Source organism: Pseudophryne corroboree, chromosome 8 (assembly GCF_028390025.1).
Source record: "Pseudophryne corroboree isolate aPseCor3 chromosome 8, aPseCor3.hap2, whole genome shotgun sequence".
NCBI lineage: Eukaryota > Metazoa > Chordata > Amphibia > Anura > Myobatrachidae > Pseudophryne > Pseudophryne corroboree.
In genome coordinates, this window is record NC_086451.1 from 33,337,322 (window position 1) to 33,357,370 (window position 20,049).

Genomic DNA, 20,049 nt, shown 5'->3' on the forward strand with positions numbered 1-20,049 from the left:
AGTAAGAAAGGGCAGATTCGGATCGCAGGGATATCTGTCCTGGTCAGTGCCAATAATGGCCACACGCATAAACATATTGCATGCACAAACATATTACACACTCCATCCGCCTCTCATACTGTACATAAACATATTACACGCACACTCCTTCAGCATTGTTTGTACATAAACATATTACCCACTACTTCAACCTCGCTTATACATATATTAGACCCACTCCTTCAGCCTTCTTTATACACAAACATATTACACGCACTCCTTCAGCCTTGCTTATACATTAACATATTACACATACTCCTCAAGCCTTGCTTCTACACAAACATATTACACCTACTCCTTCAGCCTCGCTTATACACAAACATATTACATGCAGTCCTTCAGGCTTGCTTACACATGAACAAATTACACATACTCCTTCAGCCTTGCTTGCACACAAACATATTATATATTTTGTCCACCTCGCTTATACATAAACATATTGCACCCATTCCTTCAGCATCGCTTAAACACAAACATATTACACACAGTCCTTCAGCCTTGCTTATACATAAACATATTTCCCACTTGTTATACATAAACATATCTTACTCACTTCTTCAGTCTTGCTTATACACAAACATATTACAAACATTCTCTTTCATCTGCATTTATGCATAAACATATTACACACCTTCATTCTGGCAAGAACTTTCCCAAACTCTGCCATTACAGTTAAGGTTTTAAAGATTCTTGGGCACAGGTGACTTAATTAGTACTTTAGTCAAATTGATATAATCTGTACTCAAGTATGGATATCCTTAAAACCTGGACTGAACTGGTGGAGTTTGGGAAACTCTGTTCTAGCATATACATGAAAATACCACACTCACTCCTTCATCTTAGCTTATACAAAAACATTTATTACAACCACTGCATCAGCCTCGCTTATACATCATCATTTTACATCAACTCACTATCTCTAGAGTAGACAAACATATATTACACCAACTGCATCAGCCTCGCTTATACATAATTTTACACCAACTCATTATCTCTAGATTACACATAAACATATTACACCCACTGCATCAGCCTCGCTTATACATCATTTTACACCAACTCATTATCTCTAGATTACACAAACATATTACACCCACTGCATCAGCTTCACTCATACATCAACTCACTATCTCTAGATTAGACAAACATATATTACACCCACTGCATCAGCCTCGCATATACATAATTTTACACCAACTCATTATCTCTAGATTACACATAAACATATATTACACCCACTGCATCAGCCTCGCTTATACATCATCCTGTTACATCAACTCACTATCTCTAGATTACACATAAACATATATTACACCCACTTCATCAGCTTCACTTATACATCATAATTTTACACCAACTCATTATCTCTATATTATACATAAACATATATTACACCCACTACATCATCCTCGCTTATACATCATTTTACATCAACTCATTATCTCTAGATTATACATAAACATATTACACCCACTGCATCAGCCTCGCTTATACATCATTTTACATCAACTCATTATCTCTAGATTAGACATATATTACACCCACAGCATCAGCCTCGCTTATACATCATTTTACACCAACTCATCTCTAGATTACACATAAACATATATTACACCCACTGCATCAGCCTCGCTTATACATCATTTTACACCAACTCATTATCTCTAGATTAGACGAACATATATTACACCCACAGCATCAGCCTCGCTTATACATCATTTTACACCAACTCATTATCTCTAGATTACACATAAACATATTACACCCACTGCATCAGCTTCACTTATACATCAACTCACTATCTCTAGATTAGACATAAACATATATTACACCCACTGCATCAGCCTCGCTTATACATCATCTTACATCAACTCATTATCTCTAGATTATACATAAACATATATTACACCCATTGCATCAGCCTCGCTTATACATCATTTTACATCAACTCATTATCTCTAGATTATACATAAACATATATTACACCCACTGCATCAGCCTCGCTTATACATCATTTTACATCAACTCATTATCTCTAGATTAGACAAACATATATTACACCCACAGCATCAGCCTCGCTTATACATCATTTTACACCAACTCATTATCTCTAGATTACACATAAACATATTACACCCACTGCATCAGCTTCACTTATACATCATCATTTTACACCAACTCATTATCTCTAGATTACACAAACATATTTCTCTAACGTCCTAAGTGGATGCTGGGGACTCCGTAAGGACCATGGGGATTAGCGGCTCCGCAGGAGACTGGGCACAACTATAAAGAAAGCTTTTAGACTACTGGTGTGCACTGGCTCCTCCCACTAAGACTCTCATCCAGACTTCAGTTAGATTCTTGTGCCCGGCTGAGCTGGATGCACACTAGGGGCTCTCCTGAGCACCTAGAAAGAAAATAAGAATTTACTTACCGATAATTCTATTTCTCGGAGTCCGTAGTGGATGCTGGGGTTCCTGAAAGGACCATGGGGAATAGCGGCTCCGCAGGAGACAGGGCACAAAAGTAAAGCTTTCCGATCAGGTGGTGTGCACTGGCTCCTCCCCCTATGACCCTCCTCCAAGCCAGTTAGGTACTGTGCCCGGACGAGCGTACACAATAAGGGAGGAATTTTGAATCCCGGGTAAGACTCATACCAGCCACACCAATCACACCGTACAACTTGTGATCTAAACCCAGTTAACAGTATGATAACAGCGGAGCCTCTGAAAAGATGGCTCACAACAATAATAACCCGATTTTTGTAACTATGTACAAGTATTGCAGATAATCCGCACTTGGGATGGGCGCCCAGCATCCACTACGGACTCCGAGAAATAGAATTATCGGTAAGTAAATTCTTATTTTCTCTATCGTCCTAGTGGATGCTGGGGTTCCTGAAAGGACCATGGGGATTATACCAAAGCTCCCAAACGGGCGGGAGAGTGCGGATGACTCTGCAGCACCGAATGAGAGAACTCCAGGTCCTCCTTAGCCAGGGTATCAAATTTGTAGAATTTAGCAAACGTGTTTGCCCCTGACCAAGTAGCTGCTCGGCAAAGTTGTAAAGCCGAGACCCCTCGGGCAGCCGCCCAAGATGAGCCCACCTTCCTTGTGGAATGGGCATTTACATATTTTGGCTGTGGCAGGCCTGCCACAGAATGTGCAAGCTGAATTGTATTACACATCCAACTAGCAATAGTCTGCTTAGAAGCAAGAGCACCCAGTTTGTTGGGTGCATACAGGATAACAGCAAGTCAGTTTTCCTGACTCCAGCCGTCCTGGAACATATTTTCAGGGCCCTGACAACATCTAGCAACTTGGAGTCCTCCAAGTCCCTAGTAGGTGCAAGGCACCACAATAAGCTGGTTCAGGTGAAACACTGACACCACCTTAGGGAGAGAACTGGGGACGAGTCCGCAGCTCTGCCCTGTCCGAATGGACAAACAGATATGGGCTTTTTTGAGAAAAAAAAAAAAACCACCAATTTGACACTCGCCTGGTCCAGGCCAGGGCCAAGAGCATGGTCACTTTTCATGTGAGATGCTTCAAATCCACAGATTTGACTGGTTTTAAACCAATGTGATTTGAGGAATCCCAGAACTACGTTGAGATCCCACAGTGCCACTGGAGGCACAAAAGGGGGTTGTATATGCAATACTCCCTTGACAAACTTCTGGACTTCAGGAACTGAAGCCAATTCTTTCTGGAAGAAAATCGACAGGGCCGAAATTTGAACCTTAATGGACCCCAATTTGAGGCCCATAGACACTCCTGTTTGCAGGAAATGCAGGAAACGACCGAGTTGAAATTTCTTTGTGGGGCCTTCCTGGCCTCACACCACGCAACATATTTTCGCCACATGTGGTGATAATGTTGTGCGGTCACCTCCTTTCTGGCTTTGACCAGGGTAGGAATGACCTCTTCCGGAATGCCTTTTTCCCTTAGGATCCGGCTTTCCACCGCCATGCCGACAAACGCAGCTGCGGTAAGTCTTGGAACAGACATGGTACTTGCTGAAGCAAGTCCCTTCTTAGCGGCAGAGGCCATAAGACCTCTGTAAGCATCTCTTGAAGTTCCGGGTACCAAGTCCTTCTTGGCCAATCCGGAGCCATGAGTATAGTTCTTACTCCTCTACGTCTTATAATTCTCAGCACCTTAGGTATGAGAAGCAGAGGAGGGAACACATACACCGACTGGTACACCCACGGTGTTACCAGAACGTCCACAGCTATTGCCTGAGGGTCTCTTGACCTGGCGCAATACCTGTCCCGTTTTTTGTTCAGGCTGGACGCCATCATGTCCACCTTTGGTATTTCCCAACGGTTTACAATCATGTGGAAAAAACTTCCCGATGAAGTTTCCACTCTCCCGGGTGGAGGTCGTGCCTGCTGAGGAAGTCTGCTTCCCAGTTTCCATTCCCGGGATGAAACACTGCTGACAGTGCTATCACATGATTTTCCGCCCAGCGAAAAGTCCTTGCAGTTTTTGCCATTGCCCTCCTGCTTCTTGTGTCGCCCTGTCTGTTTACGTGGGCGACTGCCGTGATGTTTTTCCCACTGGATCAATACCGGCTGACCTTGAAGCAGAGGTCTTGCAAAGCTTAGAGCATTATAAATTTACCCTTAGCTCCAGTATATTTATGTGGAGAAAAGTCTCCAGACTTGATCACACTCCCTGGAAATTTTTTCCTTGTGTGACTGCTCCCCAGCCTCTCGGGCTGGGCTCCGTGGTCACCAGCATCCAATCCTGAATGCCGAATCTGCGGCCCTCTAGAAGATGAGCACTCTATAACCACCACAGGAGAGACACCCTTGTCCTTGGATATAGGGTTATCCGCTGATGCATCTGAAGATGCGATCCGGACCATTTGTCCAGCAGATCCCACTGAAAAGTTCTTGCGTGAAATCTGCCGAATGGAATTGCTTCGTAGGAAGCCACCATTTTTACCAGGATCCTTGTGCAATGATGCACTGTTTTTAGGAGGTTCCTGACTAGCTCGGATAACTCCCTGGCTTTCTCTTCCGGGAGAAACACCTTTTTCTGGACTGTGTCCAGAATCATCCCTAGGCACAGCAGACGTGTCGTCGGGATCAGCTGCGATTTTGGAATATTTAGAATCCACCCGTGCTGTTGTAGCAGTATCCGAGATAGTGCTACTCCGACCTCCAACTGTTCCCTGGACTATGCCCTTATCAGGAGATCGTCCAAGTAAGGGATAATTAAGACGCCTTTTCTTCGAAGAAGAATCATTATTTCGGCCATTACCTTGGTAAAGACCCGGGGTGCCGTGGACAATCCAAACGGCAGCGTCTGAAACTGATAGTGACAGTTCTGCACCACGAACCTGAGGTACCCTTAGTGAGAAGGGCAAATTTGGGACATAGAGGTAAGCATCCCTGATGTCCCGGGACACTATATAGTCCCCTTCTTCCTGGTTCGTTATCACTGCTCTGAGTGACTCCATCTTGATTTGAACCTTTGTAAGTGTTCAAAAAAATTTTTTTAGAATAAGTCTCACCTAGCCTTCTGGCTTCAGTACCACAATATAGTGTGGAATAATACCCCTTTTCTTGTAGTAGGAGGGGTAATTTAATTATCACCTGCTGGAATACAGCTTGTGAATTTTTTTCCCATACTGCCTCCTTGTCGGAGGGAGACCTTGGTAAAGCAGACTTCAGGAGCCTGCGAAGGGGAAACGTCTCGACATTCCAATCTGTACCCCTGGGATACTACTTGTAGGATCCAGGGGTCCTGTACGGTCTCAGCGCCATGCTGAGAACTTGTCAGAAGCGGTGGAACGCTTCTGTTCCTGGGAATGGGCTGCCTGCTGCAGTCTTCTTCCCTTTCCTCTATCCCTGGGCAGATATGATCTTATAGGGACGAAAGGACTGAGGCTGAAAAGACGGTGTCTTTTTCTGCAGAGATGTGACTTAGGGTAAAAACGGCGGATTTTCCAGCAGTTGCCGTGGCCACCAGGTCCGATGGACCGACCCCAAATAACTCCTCTTCCTTTATACGGCAATACACCTTTGTGCCGTTTGGAATCTGCATCACCTGACCACTGTCGTGTCCATAACATCTTCTGGCAGATATGGACATCGCATTTACTCTTGATGCCAGAGTGCAAATATCCCTCTGTGCATCTCGCATATATAGAAATGCATCCTTTAAATGCTCTATAGTCAATAAAATACTGTCCCTGTCAAGGGTATCAATATTTTTAGTCAGGGAATCCGACCAAGCCACCCAGCTCTGCACATCCAGGCTGAGGCGATCGCTGGTCGCAGTATAACACCAGTATGTGTGTATATACTTTTTATGATATTTTCCAGCCTCCTGTCAGCTGGTCCTTGAGGACGGCCCTATCTATAGACGGTACCGCCACTTGTTTTGATAAGCGTGTGAGCGCCTTATCCACCCTAAGGGGTGTTTCCCAACGCGCCCTAACTTCTGGCGGGAAAGGGTATACCGCCCATAATTTTCTATCGGGGGGAACCCACGCATCATCACACACTTTATTTAATTTATCTGATTCAGGAAAAACTACGGTAGTTTTTTCACATCCCACATAATACCCTCTTTTGTGGTACTTGTAGTATCAGAAATATGTAACACCTCCTTCATTGCCTTTAACGTGTGGCCCTAATAAGGAATACGTTTGTTTATTCACCGTCGACACTGGATTCAGTGTCCCTGTCTGTGTCTGTGTCGACCGACTAAAGTAAACGGGCGTTTTAAAAACCCCTGACGGTGTTTTTGAGACGTCTGGACCGGTACTAATTGTTTGTCGGCCGTCTCATGTCGTCAACCGACCTTGCAGCGTGTTGACATTATCACGTAATTTCCTAAATAAGCCATCCATTCCGGTGTCGACTCCCTAGAGAGTGACATCACCATTACAGGCAATTGCTCCGCCTCCACACCAATATCGTCCTCATACATGTCGACACACACGTACCGACACACAGCAGACACACAGGGAATGCTCTTAACGAAGACAGGACCCCACTAGCCCTTTGGGGAGACAGAGGGAGAGTTTGCCAGCACACACCAAAAGCGCTATATATGACAGGGATAGCCTTATAATAAGTGCTCCCTGTATAGCTGCTTTTATAATATAATTTTTGCCACTATTTTGCCCCCCCTCTCTTGTTTTACCCTGTTTCTGTAGTGCAGTGCAGGGGAGAGATCTGGGAGCCGTCCTGACCAGCGGAGCTGTGTAAGGAAAATGGCGCTGTGTGCTGAGGAGATAGGCCCCGCCCCTTTTCCGGCGGGCTCGTCTCCCGCTCTTTAGTGTATTCAGGCAGGGGTTAAATATCTCCATATAGCCCCGGAGGCTATATGTGAGGTATTTTTTTAGCCAAATAGGTTTTCATTTGCCTCCCAGGGCGCTCCCCTCCCAGCGCCCTGCACCCTCAGTGACTGCCGTGTGAAGTGTGCTGAGAGGAAAATGGCGCACAGCTGCAGTGCTGTGCGCTACCTTTAGAAGACTGAGGAGTCTTCTGCCGCCGATTCTGGACCTCTTCATGTTTCAGCATCTGCAAGGGGGCCGGCGGCGAGGCTCCGGTGACCATCCAGGCTGTACCTGTGATCGTCCCTCTGGAGCTGATGTCCAGTAGCCAAGAAGCCAATCCATCCTGCACGCAGGTGAGTTCACTTCTTCTCCCCTAAGTCCCTCGTTGCAGTGATCCTGTTGCCAGCAGGACTCACTGTAAAATAAAAAACCTAAGCTAAACTTTCTCTAAGCAGCTCTTTAGGAGAGCCACCTAGATTGCACCCTTCTCGGCCGGGCACAAAAATCTAACTGGCTTGGAGGAGGGTCATAGGGGGAGGAGCCAGTGCACACCACCTGATCGGAAAGCTTTACTTTTGTGCCCTGTCTCCTGCGGAGCCGCTATTCCCCATGGTCCTTTCAGGAACCCCAGCATCCACTAGGACGATAGAGAAAGTATATTTAGGTTTTTTATTTTCAGTGAGATCTGCTGGCAACAGACTCACTGCAGCGAGGGACTAAGGGGAGAAGAAGCGAACCTACCTAACAGGTGGTAGTTTGGGCTTCTTAGGCTACTGGACACCATTAGCTCCAGAGGGATCGACCGCAGGACCCGACCTTGGTGTTCGTTCCCGGAGCCGCGCCGCCGCCCCCCTTACAGAGCCAGAAGCATCAAAGAGGTCCGGAAAATCGTCGGCAGAAGACTTCGGTCTTCACCAAGGTAGCGCACAGCACTGCAGCTGTGCGCCATTGCTCCTCACGTACACCTCACACTTCGGTCACTGATGGGTGCAGGGCGCTGGGGGGGGGCGCCCTGAGGGCAATAAATAACACCTTGGCTGGCAAATATACATCATATATAGTCCTAGAGGCTATATAGATGTAAAATTACCCCTGCCAGTATTACAGAAAAAGCGGGAGAAAGTCCGCCGAAAAGGGGGCGGGGCTTCTCCCTCAGCACACTGGCGCCATTTTTCCCTCACAGTTCCGCTGGAAGGAAGCTCCCTGGCTCTCCCCTGCAGTCTGAATACTACAGTAGGGTAAAAAAGAGAGGGGGGGCACTAAATTTAGGCGCAGTATAGTTATTATATATACATAAGATATATAAAAAAAGCAGCTATAGGGAAAACACTCATTGATAGTGGGATCCCAGTGTTATATAGCGCTCTGGTGTGTGCTGGCATACTCTCTCTCATTCCCTGTGTGTTTGCGGTGTGTCGGTACGGCTGTGTCGACATGTTTGATGAGGAGGCTTATGTGGAGGCGGAGCAGATGCCTGTAAATGTGATGTCAACCCCTGCGGGGTCGACACCTGAGTGGATGGTGCTGTGGAAGGAGTTACGTGATAGTGTCGACTCCTTACATAAAAGGTTTGACGACATACCAAATGTGGGACAGCCGGCTTCTCAGCCTGTGTCTGCCCAGGCGTCTCAAAAGCCATCAGGGGCTCTAAAACGCCCGCTACCTCAGATGGGTGACACAGATGTCGACACGGATACTGACTCCAGTGTCGACGACGATGAGACTAATGTAACTTCCAGTAGGGCCACACGTTACATGATTGAGGCAATGAAAAATGTGTTGCACATTTCTGATGTTACCCCCGGTACCACAAAAAAGGGTATAACTACCAGTAGCTTTTCCTCCATCTGAAGAGTTAAATGAAGTGTGTGAAGAAGCGTGGGCTTCCCCTGATAAAAAGCTGGTAATTTCTAAGAGGTTACTAATGGCGTACCCTTTCCCGCCAGAGGATAGGTCACGCTGGGAAACATCCCCTAGGGTGGATAAAGCGCTCACACGCTTGTCAAAGAAGGTGGCACTACCGTCTCCGGATACGGCCGCCCTGAAGGAATCTGCTGATAGAAAGCAGGAGGCTATCCTGAAGTCTATATATACACACACACAGGTGTTATATTGAGACCGGCTATAGCTTCAGCCTGGATGTGCAGTGCTGCTGCTGCATGGTCAGATTCCCTGTCAGAAAATATAGATACCCTAGACAGGGACACTATTTTGCTAAACGTAGAGCATATAAAAGACGCACTTTTATACATGAGGGATGCACAGAGGGATATTTGCCGGCTGGCATCTAAAATAAGTGCAATGTCCATTTCTGCCAGGAGAGGGTTATGGACTCGGCAGTGGACAGGTGATGCAGATTCCAAACGACACATGGAAGTTCTGCCTTATAAGGGTGAGGAATTGTTCGGGGATGGTCTCTCGGACCTCGTTTCCACAGCAACAGCTGGGAAGTCTACATTTTTACCCCATGTTCCCTCACAACCAAAGAAAGCACCGTATTATCAGGTACAGTCCTTTCGGCCCAGTAGGGGCAAGCGGGTTAAAGGCGCGTCCTTTCTGCCCAGAGGCAGAGGTAGGGGGAAAAAGCTGCAGCATACAGCCAGTTCCCAGGAGCAAAAGTCCTCCCCCGCTTCCTCTAAGTCCACAGCATGACGCTGGGGCTCCACAGGCGGAGCCAGGTACGGTGGGGGCCCGTCTCAAAAATTTCAGCAATCAGTGGGCTCGCTCACGGGTGGATCCCTGGATCCTTCAAGTAGTATCTCAGGGGTACAAACTGGAATTCGAGACGTCTCCCCCCGCCGTTTCCTCAAATCTGCCTTGCCAACCACTCCCTCAGGCAGGGAGGCAGTGTTACAGGCAATTCAAAAGCTGTATTCACAACAAGTGATAGTAAAGGTGCCCCTACTTCAACAAGGAAGGGGTTACTATTCCACAATGTTTGTGGTACCGAAACCGGACGGTTCGGTGAGACCCATTTTAAATTTGAAATCCTTGAACACGTATATAAAAAAATTCAAGTTCAAGATGGAATCGCTCAGGGCGGTTATTGCAAGCCTGGACGAGGGGGATTACATGGTATCACTAGACATCAAGGATGCTTACCTACATGTCCCCATTTACCATCCTCACCAAGAGTACCTCAGATTTGTGGTACAAGATTGTCATTACCAATTCCAGACGTTGCCGTTCGGTCTCTCCACGGCTCCGAGGGTCTTTACCAAGGTAATGGTGGAAATGATGATACTCCTTCGAAGGAAGGGAGTTTTAATTATCCCGTACTTGGACGATCTCCTGATAAAGGCGAGGTCCAGAGAGCAGTTGTTGGTAGGGGTAGCAATATCTCGGGAAGTGCTACAACAGCACGGCTGGATTCTAAACATTCCAAAGTCACAGCTGGTCCCTACGACACGCCTGCTGTTCCTAGGGATGGTTCTGGACACAGAACAGAGAAAAGTGTTTCTCCCGCAGGAAAAGGCCAAGGAGCTGTCATCTCTAGTCAGAGGCCTCCTAAAACCAAAACAGGTGTCGGTGCATCACTGCACGTGGATCCTGGGAAAAATGGTAGCTTCCTACGAAGCGATTCCATTCGGCAGGTTTCATGCAAGAACCTTTCAGTGGGACCTGTTGGACAAGTGGTCCGGATCGCATCTTCAGATGCATCGTCTGATAACCCTGTCTCCGAGGACAAGGGTGTCTCTGCTGTGGTGGCTGCAGAGTGCTCATCTTCAAGAGGGCCGCAGATTCGGCATACAGGACTGGGTCCTGGTGACCACGGATGCCAGCCTTCGAGGCTGGGGAGCAGTCACACAGGGAAGAAACTTCAAAGGACTATGGTCAAGTCAGGAGACTTCCCTGCACATAAATATTCTGGAACTAAGGGCCATTTACAATGCCCTAAGTCAGGCAAAACCCCTGCTTCAAAACCAGCCGGTACTGATCCAGTCAGACAACATCACGGCGGTCGCCCATGTAAATCGACAGGGCGGCACGAGAAGCAGGACGGCGATGGCAGAAGCCACAAGGATTCTCCGATGGGCGGAAAATCACGTGTTAGCACTGTCAGCAGTGTTCATTCCGGGAGTGGACAACTGGGAAGCAGACTTCCTCAGCAGGCACGACCTCCACCCGGGAGAGTGGGGACTTCATCCAGAAGTCTTTCAAATGATTGTAAACCAGTGGGAAACACCACAGGTGGACATAATGGCGTCCCGCCTAAACAAAAAGCTAGAAAAATATTGCGCCAGGTCGAGAGACCCGCAGGCGATAGCTGTGGACGCTCTGGTAACACCGTGGGTGTACCGATCGGTTTATGTGTTCCCTCCTCTTCCTCTCATACCAAAGGTACTGAGGATAATAAGGAGAAGAGGAGTAAGAACTATACTCATTGTTCCGGATTGGCCAAGAAGAGCGTGGTATCCGGAACTTCAAGAAATGATGTCAGAGGACCCATGGCCTCTACCGCTCAGACAAGACCTGCTGCAGCAGGGGCCCAGTCTGTTCCAAGACTTACCGCGGCTGCGTTTGACGGCATGGCGGTTGAACACCGGATCCTGAAGGAAAAGGGCATTCCGGAGGAAGTCATTCCTACGCTGATTAAAGCTAGGAAAGAAGTAACCGCAAACCATTATCACCGCATATGGCGAAAATATGTTGCGTGGTGTGAGGCCAGGAAGGCTCCAACGGAAGAATTTCAGCTGGGCCGGTTCCTGCACTTCCTACAGTCAGGGGTGACTATGGGCCTTAAATTAGGTTCCATTAAGGTCCAGATTTCGGCTCTATCGATTTTCTTCCAGAGAGAATTGGCTTCACTACCTGAAGTTCAGACTTTTGTTAAGGGAGTGCTGCATATTCAGCCCCCTTTTGTGCCTCCAGTGGCACCTTGGGATCTCAACGTGGTGTTAGATTTCCTAAAGTCACATTGGTTTGAGCCACTGAAAACCGTGGATTTGAAATATCTCACGTGGAAAGTGGTCATGTTGTTGGCCTTGGCTTCGGCCAGGCGTGTTTCAGAGTTGGCGGCTTTGTCATGTAAAAGCCCTTATCTGATTTTCCATATGGATAGGGCAGAATTGAGGACTCGTCCCCAGTTTCTCCCCAAAGTGGTATCAGCTTTTCATCTGAACCAACCTATCGTGGTGCCTGCGGCTACAAATGACTTGGAGGCTTCCAAGTTGTTGGATGTAGTCAGGGCCCTAAAAATTTATGTTTCCAGGACAGCTGGAGTCAGGAAGACTGACTCGCTCTTTATCCTGTATGCGCCCAACAAGTTGGGTGCACCTGCTTCTAAGCAGACTATTGCTCGCTGGATCTGTAGTACGATTCAGCTTGCACATTCTGCGGCTGGACTGCCGCATCCTAAATCAGTAAAAGCCCATTCCACGAGGAAAGTGGGCTCTTCTTGGGCGGCTGCCCGAGGGGTCTCGGCTCTTCAACTTTGCCGAGCTGCAACTTGGTCAGGGGCAAACACGTTTGCAAAATTCTACAAATTTGATACCCTGGCTGAGGAGGACCTTGAGTTCTCTCATTCGGTGCTGCAGAGTCATCCGCACTCTCCCGCCCGTTTGGGAGCTTTGGTATAATCCCCATGGTCCTTACGGAGTCCCCAGCACCCACTTAGGACGTTAGAGAAAATAAGAATTTACTCACCGGTAATTCTATTTCTCATAGTCCGTAGTGGATGCTGGGCGCCCATCCCAAGTGCGGATTGTCTGCAATACTTGTATATGGTTATTGCTTAACTAAAGGGTTATTGTTGAGCTATCTGTTGAGAGGCTCAGTTGTTATCATGCTGTTAACTGGGTATTGTATCACGAGTTATACGGTGTGATTGGTGTGGCTGGTATGAGTCTTACCCGGGATTCAAAATCCTTCCTAATTGTGTCAGCTCTTCCGGGCACAGTATCCTAACTGAAGTCTGGAGGAGGGTCTTAGTGGGAGGAGCCAGTGCACACCAGTAGTCTAAAAGCTTTCTTTATAGTTGTGCCCAGTCTACTGCGGAGCCGCTAATCCCCATGGTCCTTACGGAGTCCCCAGCATCCACTACGGACTATGAGAAATAGAATTACCGGTGAGTAAATTCTTATTATTACACCCACTGCATCAGCCTCGCTTATACATCATTTTACACCAACTCATTATCTCTATATTATACATAAACATACATTACACCCACTGCATCAGCCTCGCTTATACATCATCATTTTACACCCACCTATTCACCCTAGCTTATACATAAACATATTACACACACTGCTTCAGACTTATATATATATATATATATATATATATATATATATTAAATGCACTCCTTTACTTTCACACATACATAAACAATATTACATTCGGGGCTTTATTTAAGAAGACTGTGCAATGTACACGGTTTGCTGGAACACAAAGCAACCAATCAGATGATAGATGTCATTTTCCAGAAATATGACATCTTTCTATATATACTGTATATTTTGCAAAAGGTTATTAAATAAGCCCTGCGGACCTGAAGAGGTTAATTGCTCCTTACCACCGCCCTGCTGGCCAGTCCTCTTGCACCAGGAGGCAACTGGTAACATTTCCGATCTCCAAACGCAGGTTTGGACTGTGCCGCATCTCTTTGAAATAAAAAAATGACAATGAATATTAAGCCTTTGCTTCAGTCTCCCACGTAGCGACCGCCGGATTCTCACCACTGACTGATAATTAAGTAGTGTAAACAGCATTCATTGGCAGAAATGTGTGTACAAAACAGGCCACAAAAGATAAATACCGGCATGGATTCTCGCCAGTGGGAAATCTATAAATAATATTCTCTCCCTTATAAACACAAAACCAAGTCCAAAGTCCCACACAACACAAGAACACAGCTCTGACTGATAACCTCTTTCTGTCAGGGACACCGAGAACCTGAAACCAAGATGGCCGCCTCAGCTGACAGGAAACATTGTCAATGCGTCGCCCTTACCTGAACGGGCCGTAGAAGCAAGAGGCAAACTTTGCACTGTAGCTCATGACCGACACCTGGGAAATAACAATGAGAGAGGATGATACGAAGTTTATTTGTCTTTTATTGCTGTTGCGGATTAAAAATGATGTTTTAATAAACCCTCTAAAAAGGGCAAAAGCAAAATCCCGAAACTGACTTTTATGCAACAGATAAGACCATTCAGAAATATATACAGACACTGCTAAAAGTTCACAGAACATGAAGGAAACCACTCTTACCTAATCTTGCTAGCACATATAGGGGGACATTTACTAAGAAGTGATAAGAGCGGAGAAGTGAGCCAGTGGAGAAGTGGCCCCATCAACCAATCAGCAGCTCTGTATCATTTTATAGTATGCAAATTATAGCAGTTACTTCAGTGCTGATTGGTTACCATGGGCAACTTCTCTACTGGCTCACTTCTCCGCTCTTATCACTGCTTAGTAAATGTCCCCCTTACTTACAAAACCCCTTCTCACAGTTACTCAACTTATTTTCAGTTTAGCACAACAGAGGAACGTATATGTGTGTGCGCATTACAGGACCTATGCCCGTCAGCGGAACCCTGGCAGGTTGCACGAGAATGAGTCTCACCTTGTTTCCTAGGTCATTGGATATCAAAGCCTTCTTAATGGCGCCAATCCTGCCATCCATCATATCAGATGGTGCCACCACATGGCATCCTGCGACAAAGAACAATGGATTAATGGTCTGGGGGTCTTGGGGACCCCACCAAAGTACACACAAATTAACCACACTTTACAGGTATGTGACTAAATAATGTGAAATACATCCATACAAAATAAGCACAAGACAAGATCCCCAAAACAGTACCTGCACGGGCGTAAGCCAATGCCACCTCTGCCAGCCGCTGGCAGCTGGTCTCGTTCTGAATGCTGCCATCTTCTCGCAGAATCCCTGGGGGAACACAAATACCCAGCGGTCAGTCAATCTACATATATCTAGATGGGCCCCAACACCTTTCAGCGGTGAGATATATTTTGGGCCTCCTCAATGTGCAGAGTTGTGTAATCTCTCGGCTGGGTACACACTTGCCAATATCACATCAGATGTGACATCGTGCAAAATCCCCCCCCCCCCCACAAACGATATTGTTCATACACACTGAACGATATCGTTTGCGCCCCCCGTCAGTGACGGCACCCAGCCACATCCAGGTGCACGCCGTCTTGTACAATATCTTCAGATTTCAAGCTGAAAACGAAAGATATTGTACATCGTTAACGACCAGCGGGAGCGCGCATCGCTAACGATATAGGGAATACACACTTGCCGATGTATAAGATATATCGTGTGTACAGAGTCTTAAGGCCCGTACACACTGGTCGATATATCGGCCGTTCTCTTGAACGGCCGATATATCGCAGGTCCGTCGGCCAATGTGTACGACCGATACGTCTGTGAACTCCGTCGTTCACAGACGTATCGCGTCGGCCGCGCAGCACAGCCGACGGCCAATATATCTACCGATATATTGGCGCGTTGCTGTGTGTGTACGGGGCGGTCAGCCGACCGCCCGTACACATGCTGTGGCGGCCGGCAGTGATTGACAGCTGAACTGGGCGGGCGTGTGTACACGCCCGCCCAGTTAATGACGTCAGTCCCCGACAGATTGGGCAGTGTGTATGCACAACACACTGCCCGATCCGTCCATAGATATATCTGCAGATCAATTGATCTGCAGATATATCTATTAGTGTGTACCCACCTTAAGACTTATCTCCATAGATGGGGTGAGCCGGAGGGTTGTAATTTTACTTTGTACTACCCACTTGCAATACAGATGTGTCCTTTTATAGTGTGGCTTCAGTCGTGCCAAATAGCACCTCAGCGCGTCAAGTTCTTTGCGAATGGCCACACTCCGTGTCTTTTATCAAATTGTGCGGCTTATTCGCACAATGGGGGTCATTCTGACCCGTTCGCTTGCTGCGTTTTAACGCAGCAGAGCGAACGGGTCCCTGCTGCGCATGCACCGGCACCGCAGTGCGCCGGCGCATGCCAGACGGCCGATGGCCGTAGCAGGGATGCGATTGCCTCTGCCTGATTGACAGGCAGAGGCGATCGCTGGGCGGTAGGGGGCGGAACGGCGGCGTTTGTCCGCCGTTTCGTGGGTTTGGTCCGGCAAACGCAGGCGTGGGTGGACCAAACGGGGGGCGGGCCGCAGCGGCTGCGTGACGTCACACGCAGCCGCTGCGGGCCGGGGAGCGATGAGTAGCTCCCGGCCAGCACGCTAAAGCTGCGCTGGCCGGGAGCTACTCTTGAAGTGCAAAGGCATCTGACATGCGGGGCGTGTCAGGGCAGATGATCGTAGCTGTGCTAAATGTAGCACAGCTACGATCAACTCGGAATGACCCCCAATAACTGAAGTGACAAAGCTGCATTGCTAACGTACACAGACTCTTGGGGTGTGTGGTGTTTGTACATCTGTGCGTGACTGAGTCTGAAGGTGTGTAAGAAAGGCTCTGATGCAGGTGGCTGACCAAGTAACGTTGTGCTTCATCCACGAGCTTGGACGTGGTAAAACAGATTATTCTGCCGTTAAAATCGCAACGCAGCATCTCAAGTGCGCAGTGAGTGGTGTTTCGCTGCGTCTGCAAAATGTACAGAAAGATACAGCTCCATCTCGGAACGTCTCAGCCGGCCGGGTGTCCCACACTGTATGGCTGTATGTAGATTCGACAGCCATTTATACAGAAATACGGACATTCTAGAATCCTGATTTCGAGGCGGTGTAGCAATGCAAGAACCCAGTACCCCCTAGCGTTAGAAATACATTATTGCAGACACAGCGCCACATCGGGCAGACACAAAGACGGCAGAAGGGTCACGTTTCCCCAACCACGGAAATGATGGAGCAAATAGACCTGCAACACTGCCATGAGACACCAAGGCTTCTTACCACAGTGTCCGTGGGACGTATAGGGGCAGAGACACACGTCACAGGTAATGAGCAGCTGGGGAAAGACGGTGCGGATCTTCCGTATAGCCAGGATCGCTGGAGTATCATCCGAGTCCGCCTGCGAGCCTCGATCATCCTGTGCACAGAATAGCCGGAGTTAACGCCATAATTCCCTGAGGTCACATGACATCCTGTCTATCACATGCCACCGTTAATTCTGGGTGCAGTTTAAGCATTGTATATCTATCATCTAGAAGCCCGGTCATGTGATCTGTAAGAGATGGGCGCACAACGCGTTTCTCTGCCCCCTGAGTTTTAAACAATAAGTAAACCACACACAGACAGTATCAGTTACCTTTGCAACTTTGCCAGGGACGCCAAAGATCAGCACGCACTTCAGACCGTCCTCCACCAGGGGGCGCAGCAACTGCTCCAGCTTGTTCACTCCATGCCTGCAAATAGCAACGACAGAGTCAGTCGCATTGTAAATGCTGGTGAGAGCGGAACCAGGCATACAATAGTATATATAAATATTTGTAGCACAAAAACACATGTGTAAATTTATATTTAGCCTACGACGCGCTAGAGTGGGAAGACTTTGGCGTGAGTTGATCAGCTGAACATGTGTTATGATATGTAATAATAATTTTATTTGTATAGCACCAGCATCCACAGAGGGGATTAGCACACTGAATTACGGCTGCGGTATAGAGGATTGCAGTATCTGGCGTGTGCTTGTATATCAGGCCCAAACAGCAGAGGTCCTGGCTCCAGGAGTCTTATCTGACAGTGTGACAGAGGGAGGAGACCCCACTGGCTGTGCGCGGTCAGCAGATAGCAGGGCAGACGGGAAGCATGGGAGCGACACGCTGCACAGAGGGTTTTCTTAGCTGGTTTATGGATCAGCCCTGGGTTTCTGAACAACTGAGCTTACAGTCTAAACTGGTAGCTTGATCAAGAATCCAGAATAGTAGTTACCCAAAGCTTAATATGGAAGGTGTGACTGCATCAGTCTCTGTGTGATACAGTGGCAGAGAATGGATTGGTATGTACAACCCTCACTCCAATCAGCAGACCCTCATTACAAGGGGCCTAATTTAGACCTGATCGCTCCTCTGTGAATTTGCAGAGGTTTGCGATCGGATAGTCGCCGCCCAGACAGAGTGAAAATCCGCCCCGTGCCAGTCTGCGTACGCCGTGCGAAAAGCTTCGCAAACGCCGGTCAGCTGCAAATTCATTTGCAACTCACTCACCATCGAATGATTATTCCAGTCTGTGCGTAGCCCAGTACTTACTCCTACAGTGCTTTAGAAACAGGCTGATCGGGGCCGGAGCGGACGTCACACACCCGCCCTGAAAACACTTGGGAACGCCTGCGTATTTCCTGACACTCCCAGAAAATGGCCAGTTACCACCCCCAAACGTCCGCATCCTGTCAATTAACCTGCGTTTGGCTAGCGATAAAAAAAAAGACGCAGATTTCACTTCACAGTCTGGCCTCGCGCCTGCGCATTACGATCCGTACGCATGCGCAGTCATTCCATAATCGGCCGCCTAGTGATTTCGCACAACAGCGTTCAGGTCTGAATTAGGCCCAGTATTACAACGTGTGCAAATTGGGCAATGTTACCCACATGTCTAAGCTGTTACTCCTGGCATAAACCTGGCACATGCATTGCCATTCCTCCTGAGGTAAACCTGGTCCGATTACAAATATCATGGTGCTGGGCACTTCGGCTCAGTGCATACACAGAATTGCGTCTTGTTTCGGACGCATTTTACACTTGCGCTTTTGACGTAATCTGCGTCCAATTCTACATGAGCCCCACTGTAAAAATGTTATGTTTAGTGAACACCAGAGTGTGACCTGTGCATTACACCTGTGCCTAAGCAGGGATAGAATTAGGTGGCACGGCCCAGTAATCAGCGGGCACTTCCACACCTTCGGCCACAGGTTTACGTCTCTCACCTGGCCTGCCCGGGCAGACTGTGAATCGGTTCAACGGCATCAGGATTGTCTCTGGAAGGCAAGAATGATATGTAAGAGGTCATATAATCAGCGAGAATGTTCCATAGCGCATAGCGCCACTGGCGGGCCACTCACGTGATGAAGATGGGGTACATGAGATTGGTGGCATGGAGGCTGGTGGCAGAAGCCTGCCAGGCGCGGAGAACCGGGTGGAAGTAGCCACTGTGCAATATGCCGTCAGCCTGCATCTTGTCAGTACGGCAGCTGTACAGGAGGAAGACAGATATGCGTCATAAAGGAAAGCAAGCAGGAAGCGGCCATTTCACATTCGGTGATCCTAATAAAATGGCGGCCCTGCCGTGGGAACCATCACAGACTAGGGGGTCTATTCATGAAGCAGTGAAAAGAGTGGTGAAGTGAGCCTGTGGAGAAGCTGCCCATGGCAACCAATCAGCTGCACCGTACAACTGTATAGTATGCAAATTATAAATGTTACTTCAATGCTGATTGGTTGCCATGGGAAACTTCTCCACACTTCTCACTGCTTCATGAATAGACACCTATCTATATGTGAAACAATTCAGATAGTTTTAAAACTTGTTGCGTATGATAAGTGGTGCTCCAGCCAATCAGCTCCCGACTGTTAATTTTTCAAACACAAGTAGGGAGCTGATTGGCTGGAGCACTGTTTATAATACGCAACGAGTTTTAAAACTTGTAGCATATGATGAAACTTGTTAAAATGGACCCCACAGTAAATACTTGAGGGCCCTCTGCATAAAATAGGTTGTGAATCTAAGTTGAAGTGGAAAGACAATAAAAATAAGAATTTACTTACCGATAAT

At 47.6% G+C, this 20,049-nt stretch overlaps 1 protein-coding gene across 1 annotated transcript in view; it reads right to left on the minus strand.

The window, feature by feature from the left end:
• The window catches only part of ALAD (aminolevulinate dehydratase), a 39,163-nt gene that overhangs the window by 9,431 nt on the left and 9,683 nt on the right, over positions 1–20,049 (minus strand). The window contains exons 2-9 of the mRNA XM_063936206.1: positions 19,340–19,468; positions 19,205–19,255; positions 17,591–17,687; positions 17,236–17,371; positions 15,150–15,233; positions 14,910–14,998; positions 14,295–14,350; positions 13,857–13,944 (exon numbers count right to left, since the gene is read on the minus strand). Of these exons, the coding sequence (XP_063792276.1) occupies positions 13,857–13,944; positions 14,295–14,350; positions 14,910–14,998; positions 15,150–15,233; positions 17,236–17,371; positions 17,591–17,687; positions 19,205–19,255; positions 19,340–19,452 (714 nt within the window). The 5' untranslated portion in view covers positions 19,453–19,468. The remainder of the gene's footprint in view (positions 1–13,856; positions 13,945–14,294; positions 14,351–14,909; positions 14,999–15,149; positions 15,234–17,235; positions 17,372–17,590; positions 17,688–19,204; positions 19,256–19,339; positions 19,469–20,049) is intronic.